A 10,575-nucleotide genomic window follows, 5' to 3' on the forward strand; every position below is an offset into this window, starting at 1 on the left:
GACCAGACAAATGTGGAGTTGAAACCTGGGAAGAGACTGACTGTTCCTAAACTCACAAGGTCAGGTTAAATCCAGGAATTCTTTCACGGTCTTCCAGCGGCATATGGGAGACGTCTAGGGTTCGGGCTTCAGAGGTAGAGAGCAGTCGCACGCTCGCCTGTCAGTAGCAATAGATCGCAGTCTTTTAATGAATTTTGGGGGAGGCGGGGGGGGCTCGCCTTCAAAAGGAAGAAATGATTTCCCTATGAAAGAGGCTTAAGTGCGACGGAGGAACGCTGGTGTGACTGAGATCCCAGAATATTTTATCTACCAGGATCTTTATGAATATTCTGGAAGGAGGAGATTTTCGCGCAGTAAGTAAACAGGTGTCAGTTGAGATAATTGTTTTCGGGTAGTTTTTATTTTACTGCATGTATCGATTTGATAGTCATTTGGATTGTTTCGGATAATTCGGACTATTTAAACTTTTAGCGGCCGTAGCATCACGTGCACATGTCAAGTTAAGCTTTATTTCCTCCGACAACAACAGGCACTCGGGAAAAGAGGCAACCACAACAATAACAATATATATTGTTGGTAAAACTTGTGGGAGTGGGACAGAAACATTGGGGGGCAATTTTCCTCGGACTATAATTTCCATATACCATGTTACTGAATAGATGACTTCATAGGACCACACGAGTTTACTTTTTAATGCCTGACTACTTTGTCCCAGATCATGAGTGAATGGGGACCAACGAGGAAGATGAGCCGGGCCAAGTTGGTGGTTCTGGGACGGGATAACTGTGGAAAGACAGGTGGGCCCGCGAAGAACATCAGGCGGTCTGTTAAATGTGTCGGTGCCAGAGTAAGAGGGGGGTCTTCTGATAGATTACAGATAACAGTTATTTATAAAGTTAATGGAACATATTTCTTGTGTGGCCTATAGGTATTTATTGTGTAGGCCTGGATAACTAGTCAGAGGGGCATCCATCAGCAGCTGCTGGTTCTTTCTGAGTGGGGATCTGAACAGGGAGGAGCATGTCACATGTTCTGTTGTGTTCCTTGTCCTCCTGATCCTGTTTTCCCGGTCTCCCCCGCAGCCCTGTGTGTGAGATTTATCACCAGACGCTTCATAGGAGAGTATGACCATAAAAAGGGTAAAAACCATTGTGTAAGCTTGGTCTGTCCTGTGTCGTTGGTGTGTCCCGTGCCTGAGGATGACAGAGTGCCTGTGTTGTTTTCACGCAGAGGTCACCTACAGGTGTCGGAAAACTGTGGAAAAGGAGCCAATCGATCTGGAAATATTGGACACCACCAACAAGGTAACGTCCAATCACAAGCTGAGTTCCTCAGACCCACTTCAGAAACCTTCGTCTGTATCTCTGCTGCCTGTCAGGACTGGTCGCTCTTCTGCCTGTCTGGATTGGTCTCTCTGTCTCTTTCCTGCCAGTCTGGACTGGTCTCTCTGTCCCTCTCCTGCCTGTCAGGACTGGTCTCGCTGTCCCTCTCCTCTCTGTCTGGATTGGTCTCTCTGTCCCTCTCCTGCCTGTCTGGATTGGTCTCTCTGTCCCTCTCCTGCCTGTCAGTACTGGTCTCTCTGTCTCTTTCCTGCCAGTCTGGACTGGTCTCTCTGTCTCTTTCCTGCCTGTCAGTACTGGTCTCTCTGTCCCTCTCCTCTCTGTCTGGACTGGTCTCTCTGTCCCTCTCCTGCCTGTCAGGACTGGTCTCTCTGTCCCTCTCCTGCCTGTCTGGATTGGTCTCTTAGCTAAATTTGATTGGTGGTGCTGAGGGGGAGCTTGACTGTTAATTGGGGATGCTGCCAGTGGTGTAGATTTGATTTGAATATCGAGGGGAACACATTAAGCGGGCTGTCTGGGGGTCCCGGTGAATTTTGGTGAACAATAATTCGGAATGAATCCTTGCTGACACGGGTCGTAAAAAATGCCTGCATGCAAAACAAAACATTGCCTCTTAGGTGATGCCTTTACCTTTGGTAATTGGAGAGGATTATAGACTGATCAGTTTAATTACAGTTATACTTGCTTATATTAACTAGTGATATAGTGAGATAGTATATGTGTACTGAGGCATTTTACCACTTCAAGATGAATAATGTGACATTATGTTAATCTGGTCAATATCCTGTTACTACTGCAATATTGTCAATTCATGCACTTGTTCACACTACATTGTTACTATGGTTTACAGCCATTGTGAATATCCTGTGCATCTACAATACATATGCATCACTCAGTAGGCTAGTGTGGGGTAAAAGGCCTCCCAGCTGTTTTTCTCCACAAAACCACCATATGGTGCCCAATTCCCTGGCTACTGCTTGCGCAATGCACTCTTTTAAGGTCCCATCAATTCGAGGTCAAATTATTCCACTGGGACAATTCTGAGGTAATTTGATCTTATTTTTGGTCATCCTGAAAAAGTTGTTAACATGAGGTAATGAAATTAGACTTCTTCACTTATTTCTGTTATGTCATTAGGAAGGGCTTCGAATAAATAATACACTTGTTCCGAGAAAAAAATCATAATAGTTTTTTTTCACGTTTTTGGGGCAAAAGGCCCCAGAGGCCCGTTTACTGCATTCATTATTTAAGTGGATTAAATCATATTCATAATAAATGTTAAATACCTTAAAGACTTTTTGCCTCCTGATTTTAGATACAAAATATTACATAATTATTGAACCCTTTCCAGCCCAATGACGCCTTATGTTATCATACTTTTCAAGACCCATTTTTACACTGTTGGTGTTACACTGTCCTGTTGTGAGTAGTCACATGACAACATTACTAATATCAAAAGCTATTGGTTCAAGTTTTAACCAATGGTAGGGGGTTTGCACACTGTACCTTTTAATTTGGGGGCCAAATTAAAAGGGGCCTTTTGCCCCGAGGGGGGAGGGAGGGGCTTTTCCCCAAGAGTGGGGTAATAGGCCCCCTTTACATTTTTTTTGTTTTTGTACTATAGCCTAACATAAAATGTATCTACTGTCCCAACATATAACTCTTATAAGTACTTTGGCATAATCATGAACAGTGTACATATTGAATTAATATCCAAATGTATTTTAATTGATCATAAAATCGACATCTTCCTTAAGGGGGCCTTTTACCCCACATTACCCTATACAGTAGTTTAATTGAGTGTCCATTACATTACAATCAGTTCATTACACTTCTTATCGTCCAACATCTCGTCTTCAGCCCCATCAAAATCTTTCCGCATGTTTGTACTAACCCTTGGGGGCGCCCTATCCTTTTCAGGACTCAGGACCCAGACTCAGGATTCAAGCCAGACATATTGCTCGAACCAGCTTCTATTGAAACTCCTTTTCTGAGTCTAACATGTCTGTGACCGGCATTAATAATTGCACGTATTGACCCTTCTTGTGTTTGTTGGCTAATGTCCACATAAGCATCCTCGTTGGCCGTAGCATCGTCAAACTGATTTGCTTCCTGCTCTAGCTGATCTCCCGTCTCTAAACTTGTTTCACGAGTCTCGCTATCAATTGATGTAGTCTGATCATCTACAAAGCTTGGCTGTATGGAGACCAAGAGACAATCCATTTCGGATGATATTGGTCATAAACAAGCTAACTAGCCATTAGCCAGCCACACCTGCTATTTTAATCGTGATCATTAAAATACGTGGGGGTGCTAGAGAACATACCTTAAATAATGTATTATCAGTCATCTATTAATACGATCAGATACTGGCATCCAAGGATGTATGGTAGCACTCACCACCTGAAAAAGGAAAAAGGCAGGTACAAATTCTCAATCAACACAACAATCGGTTCTGATGAAGGTCGAGAGGCCGAAATGTTATCATGTGAATTGACGGCCGGCAATTAACTGGTGAAATTGAGGATTTGTCCCTCCTTTTTTCTTTTTCAAGTGGTGAGTGCTACCATACATCCTTGGATACCAGTTTGATGTATTGAAACACTACTAACATGAATGAGTCAATGGTAAATGGACTGCACTTACAGTATATAGCTTTACACACACAGCCGAACAATTAATTTCATTCAGTGAAAAAATTGAATGTGTGAAGAGGTTACAAAATTTCTTGGGGGAGCTGTGGGGTTGCTATGCCCCCCCCCCACCAGCGACGCCTATACTGCTGCCCGTCAGGATCAGTCTCTGTTTTTCTGCTGCCTGACAGGCCTGGACTCTGTTCTCTGCTGCCTGTTAGGACTGGTCCCTCTCTTCTGCTCATTTCTGGTGCCAGCATTGTAGTGCCCTGACAAGACGATGGACTGAGACGACGTCCAGATCTCCATTCCATTCCGTCATGTCTGCTTTCCAGAATGGCGGCTCTCGTGAGTGCTGTGGGCGTAGCGTCAACACTGCCGACGTTGATCAAGTGTTATCATACAGGAGAGCATGGTGATCTGAGGTCACTGGGGAGGCTTAGCAGGGGCTTACCAGCCTCGTTACCAGCCTTATGGGTGGCTGTGGCTCAGGAGGTACAGCGGGTCGTCCAATGATCGTAGGGTCAGCGGTTCAAATCCAGGCTCCTCCTGTCCACATGGCGAATTGTCATTGGGTTAGACACTGAACCCCAAATTGCTCCCAATGAGCAGGATAGCAGCTTGCATGGCAGCTGCCACCATTGGTATGTGAATGGGTGTATGAGAGGCCTTTGTAAAGCTATATACTGTAAGTGCAGTCCATTTACCATTTACTCATTCATGTCAGTAGTGTTTGAATACATCAAACTGGTATCCAAGGATGTATGGTAGCACTCACCTCTTGAAAAAGAAAAAAGGAGGGACAAATTCTCAATTTCACCAGTTAATTGCCGGCCGTCAATAACATTTCGGCCTCTCGACCTTCATCAGAACCGATTGTTCTGTTGATTGAGGATTTGTACCTGCTTTTTTCCTTTTTCAGGTGGTGAGTGCTACCATACATCCTTGGATGCCAGTTTGACGTTTTTTGGGGGGTTTAGCACCACAAGTACACCTCGTTGTCTGGGATAGCGCATCCAACCCTTCCTTTGAAATAGTGTTTGAATACACTAAGAAACAGTGTGGAGACAAACAGTTCTGTGCTCTCCAGCTAAATTCAGCGAAAGAGCTCGATGACACGCTTGCTTGGCAACTCAAAGCAACTCATCCTCGGATCACTCCACCCACTTGCAGCCATTCCCCCGGAGAGTGAACTGAGAGTTGGTCTCTCTTTCTCTCCGCCCCCTGCAGGACTGTGTGGGCTCTGCGGGCTCGTCTCTGGAGACTTCCGCCCGGTGGGGTGACGGCTTCCTCATCATGTACTCCATCACAGACCGCAGCAGCTTCGAGGCCGTCTCTCGCCTCAAGAGGCTCATCGACCACATCAAGCAGGCCCAGGGTGACAAACTGGACCTTTCCACAAACATTATGCCATTTTAAAATGAAACTTAAAGGAATAGTAAAGGGAAAATGCAGGTTTAGCCCTGTTTTAAAGTTACTTATGATCATATACAATGGTTCAGATCAAATCGTTGACAAAAATAGCATTTTCGAGAAAGTTGATAATTGCTCTACCACTGTTTTGGTCATACAATGGATGTGGGTGGGCATCTTGAAAAATCATTCAAAAACATGTTAAACCCTCGATTTCAAAGACAAGAAGCTCACCGAGGGTGTAATTGGTGTCCGTTGGTGTTCTGACATCAAATTCGCCGCAAAGTATGAATCCTGTAGGGTTTTATTGATCATTTTATGAAATCCATTGACTTGTATTGAAGCGACCGTTGTAGATGTGTAGATCAATCCGCAGAGGGGATTCTACTTACGGTAGCTATTGTTTATGTTAGCTAGGCTAGCTAGTTTGCTCACTGCTCATGTTACTCTTTAGCTCACAGACAAGGAAGCCCTAGACTACAGTTCAGAAAACGCTTATCAAAATGGTTGATCTAGAAGAGTATGAATTTGATCGCGAGGAATTAGACGTTACAATCATTGTATATGATCACAAGTAGCCTAACCCTAAAACATGGCCCCGAGGCTTCTCTCACTCAGAAGGACTCGGCGTGTCTCAGCTCTGCTGCTGCAGGGTGTTATGGCAGGGGGTCGCTTCTGTCAGCAGTCGGTTTTATGACCACAAGCGACGTCTCACATTAAACCATCTAGAATACAATTGCGTGTGTGTATGTGTGTTGACACCAGCCACAAGGAGGTGCTAATCTTAGAAAGTAGGCTTTGTCTTTGACCTGTATCTAAAATCCTAGTATCTAAAATACCGACCACTGCTCGGATGTAATAACCAGCTTTGGGTACACGTGTACATTTTGTATACTCATATTCGGAAGTCCTGGCCATGTATACAAATGTACCATGAGTGGTCTGAGGATTGCTGACTTGCCAAAGAGAAAAGCCAAGCAAATTGCCAAATTCTGCTCTGTCTCAGCTATTATTGGCAGCTTAGCCGTGTGGAGAAGGAGGTGCTATGTGTATCCTTAAGTGTTCAATGCTGCTTAGCCCTAATATATTTGATTCCCTGTTTATGTAATATAATTTGTGGAACCAAATAAAGTATTCAAATGTGTGTGTGTGTGTGCGTCAGGGGTCTGAGCTGTGTTGTGTGCTACTGTGTACCAGGCATCCCCACGGTGATCGTGGCCAACAAGTCAGACATGGAGAACGGTCGGACGGTGGGGACCGAGGAGGGACAGGCCCTGGCTGCTGACCTCAGGTGTGACACTGGCTGTCTGCTCCCTCCCTCCCTCCCTCCCTCCCTCCCTCCATCCACCCATCCCCCCATCCATCTTTTAATTCATCCAACAGTCCATCCATTCATTCAACATTCACTCATTAACTACGTGTGTGTCTAGGTGCAGTTTCTACGAGCTGTCTGTGGCAGAGGGCTGTGTTGCCGTGGAGAGGGCGGTAGAGCAGCTGGTGAGGGAGGTGCGTCTGGAGCACCAGCGCCACCTGCTGGTGATGGACAGGCGCTCCCGCATGCTGCACGCGCTCCGGAGCAGGCTCACGCGCAGCAAAACCATGCAGTGGTGACTATGGCGACCGTGTCGCGGTGACCGTGACGTGGTCGCCATAGGGAGGACTGGCGAATCAGATGTGGGCACCTGTCTGTTAACGCCCGGGATGTACTGAACTGTCTTAACACGCTGAGGGAAGCTCCTCCTCTTGAGCTGGCTAGCAGCACTGAGGCGTTCCTCACTACATGGTGGGCAGTACTGGAGTTGGACTCCCTCACTCTGAACCTCAAGGATCAGCCCAGCCCACAGGAGGATGTACATGGACCAAGGACATGCTTGTGTGTGTGTGTGTGTGTGTGTGTGTGTGTGTGTGTGTGTGTGTGAGGGAGAGTGTGTGAAAAAAAGAGTGTGTATGTCGTAAGTGTGAGTTTCTGTATGATAGATTGCCTGTATTGTTTGGCTGTATTCATCACTATTCTTTCACAGCAGTGCTGGCATAATGTGCTGTGTATGAAATGCGGTATACAAATAAAGTTTGATTTGGCATAACATCAGGATGTTAGAGAATTAAACTATGCAATGCTTATACAAGTCCACCTCCCATGCTAGTTGAAACAGATTCAGAAGTAGGCCTACAGAATCTTGGCTACTAACAGAAACCATATTCATTGAGATACTGCAATGTGTTGTTAATCTTTATGAAATGAATCTAAAATTAAATAAATGTTTTAAATAAGTGCTTGTTTGGATGATCGCCAGTCTAAGTACTTGTACTGCTGCCAGATCTCAGTGGGAGACAGGAAACACACAGGGCGAGAAGACTTTGTCATTTTATTTAATAAAATGGTAAAATAAATAAATACAAATTGATCGAATGCTCCAAAAATCTCCTCTTGGTCTGACACTGCAACTGCACTGGCCAGACACAGAATACAGGTGACATCTAGGTGGGGTCAGAAGCTGGAGGGTTGAGGGATGGGGTGGGGTCAAAGGCAACAGAAATGGACCAGTAACCAAAAACTGTAGTCAAAACAATATATATTTGTTTTAACCCTTACAGATAACAATTGTGAAAAAATACAGTTGACAAATCTTGCGAATGTTGCGTAATAAACCATGGATGTACTTTAGTCCACATGTCAGGTGTGTGTTTGAGGACACGAGCGTCACGGACAGACGGACAGGACGGGACCGGATCTGGACTAAGACCGGACAGACCTCCGCTGGGGAGTTGACCCAGTTTGACACAGCTATCCTGATAGACATACTGTACATTGACAGGCCACGCTGTAGGCGGGCGGGAGGGATGGAGTTACTGTACATTAGCAGAGTAGTATCATCATTATCACCAGGGCCAACAAGGTGTAACTCTAATACTGCAGAGAGACATGAGGTCGGGACACAGCGGAGACTGAGTGTGGGTCGGAGCTGAGAATGATATGCCGCTAGTTAGAGGAGATGATGGCGAGCGGAGGAGACAGCGCCTGTCATGGACGCCACCCCAACGCTGCTGAGACTACTGCTCTAGTTGTCCGGGCGATGTCTGAAACAGGAAACCGTCTGCTCTGACATAAAATCCCTATCAATCAATCAATCAATCAATCAATCAATCAGACTTAACAGCACAGAGCGCCCCACCAGAGCAGCAGCTACTGGGGTAGAATACCAGCCTAGTATACAGGACTACTCTCCAACATGACTGGGACTAGAGGTGGTGTGATATACTGTCCTAGCCATGGACGAATGGGACGGCCGCATGAGCTCTGAAGCATTAGAAGATCTAATAAAATATACATTTAGCTGGTGTCCATCATAATTGCAAGTAAAATGCTGTTATTTTGAGCTGTTCTTTGGGTGTATAAGTGGTGGTAATAATGTTGACTTATTTCTTTCACAGGGCAGAACAGAGAAGGCAGGGTGGAGGTGGTGGATGTTATGAAGATGAAAACAGAAACATGAGGTGTTTGTGGATGGACAGGTCAAACACTCGGGACGTTATCTACACAGAATACAGTAGGAATGTTACAGACACCATGACGTAAAGGCAGAAACATCTCAAATTTAAATGTCTTCATGAGGGTCACCGCTGACAGCAGTCAGGACAGAACGAAGGACTTAATACTTGTGAGGTGTTCAGACAAAGGTGCATGATCTGTTCTAGAATGAGCTGTTCTAGAACTACATGGTCTAGAATGTTCTTTATGGACAGAAACTCCCCTTCTCAGAGTCCCTGTTAGTTTCATAGACAGGCAAATGTCAAACTGGTCTGAATTTCCTTACGTTACAACATACAGCTGAGCACTGACCAAACAGAAAAAAAACAACTCCACATTTCAGTCAATCACATCTGCTCTGAGCAGACAACAAACAGTTCCTGAAGTGTTACATCATCACAAACACATTAAGACATAATCTTGTGTAATTTACATCACTTCTCTCAGACATTTGAAATGACAAACGTTACAACAAACACAGGTTGATCATGGGCAGACAGTTTGTTAAGGCAGTTTGCTGAACAGAGACAGTACTGTGGACCCAGGGAAGGGCTAGTCTGAACACATAACACACACTACACTGGACCATAGTCAACACACACACCCACACGCACACACCCACACGCATGTGCACGCACATGCGCTCACTCACTCACTCACTCACTCACACACTCACACACACACACACACACACACACACACACACACACACACAAACACACACAGGCTCCCTTTGATCTCTGTGTAGGTTCAAACCTAATTGCATTTTCAAACGTCTCTTGTGCTTTCCGAGTCATTTCATCATGTTCAGGCTATAATCATCAAATGAATGCCCCCATAACCCTCTTATTTGGAGTTGAAACCATACGTTGTCATGGAGGGCCAGAGGTTAGTGTGGAGACACAGGGAGGGGGGAGGTGAGTCATGGAACGGTCCGTGATATCTCCTTACAGTTCAAGAGTTCTATTGCTCTCCAGAACCTTCTAGAACCTCTCAGAACGTTCCAGAAACTGGGCTGCTCTGTTGAAGGCACCGTCTGGTGCTCCTGACGCATGGAACCACTAACCACCGTGGGGACATGATATGTAGGTACAACTACTGGCGACTTAACCAGGCAACAAAGGAGTCCGGACACGACTAGAAAAGGCTAAGCTACTTTTACTCCAGGCCCGCCCCCGACCCACGACTCCTGCGGGGCAACGCAATGCATGAAATGATGAAAACAGAGAGACCGGGTTGTGCTTTTAGCATAGAGCTCATAGCAGTTAATAAGCAGGGCTGCCGCCAACAGTCGTCTCACTAAAGGCTCTTTGTTGGGACAGAGAAGCCGTGCTACTGAACTGGTACCAGTCTATCTGGACAAGACTCCTGAGGCTACCTAAAACCAAAAGGTCTCCCTGCTGTATTTGGACATAATAGCATTTGGCAGTTCAGAACTGAACACAGAACTCATACACGCGTAACATCCCCTCCCACACCTACCTATGTACAGGTTTAATCGAACGTTTATTAGAAACCAAACTGATATAAAAGAGACAAGCACATATGGTCGTACGACGTAGTACACGTATGATCGTATGACCTATTACGAGTGTGATCGTATGACGTAGTACACGTATGATCGTATAGCGTAATGAATCTCAACGTCTGAGAAGGAGGA

General features: G+C 45.4%; 1 protein-coding gene across 1 annotated transcript; it reads left to right on the top strand.

The window, feature by feature from the left end:
- The first annotated feature begins 233 nt into the window (after positions 1-233).
- On the top strand, positions 234-7,199 carry LOC311308573 (ras-related and estrogen-regulated growth inhibitor). The gene is made up of 7 exons (XM_084437543.1): positions 234-353; positions 716-797; positions 1,083-1,139; positions 1,231-1,304; positions 5,204-5,351; positions 6,584-6,677; positions 6,817-7,199. The coding sequence occupies exons 1-7, from the start codon at positions 321-323 to the stop codon at positions 6,995-6,997; spliced, it is 669 nt and encodes a 222-aa protein (XP_084293669.1). The 5' UTR covers positions 234-320; the 3' UTR covers positions 6,998-7,199.
- The last annotated feature ends 3,376 nt before the right edge of the window (positions 7,200-10,575 follow it).

Source organism: Borostomias antarcticus (genome assembly GCF_949987555.1).
Source record: "Borostomias antarcticus genome assembly, chromosome: 4".
NCBI lineage: Eukaryota > Metazoa > Chordata > Actinopteri > Stomiiformes > Stomiidae > Borostomias > Borostomias antarcticus.

What these genes read in the sequence shown, in the direction of transcription:
- LOC311308573 (XM_084437543.1), top strand. Translation starts at nt 321, where the DNA reads ATGAATATTCTGGAAGGAGGAGATTTTCGCGCA. An exon ending in GGATAACTGTGGAAAGACAG is followed by an intron (nt 798 to 1,082) that starts GTGGGCCCGCGA and finishes TCTCCCCCGCAG; the next exon opens with CCCTGTGTGTGAGATTTATC. An exon ending in GCCCTGGCTGCTGACCTCAG is followed by an intron (nt 6,678 to 6,816) that starts GTGTGACACTGG and finishes GTGTGTGTCTAG; the next exon opens with GTGCAGTTTCTACGAGCTGT.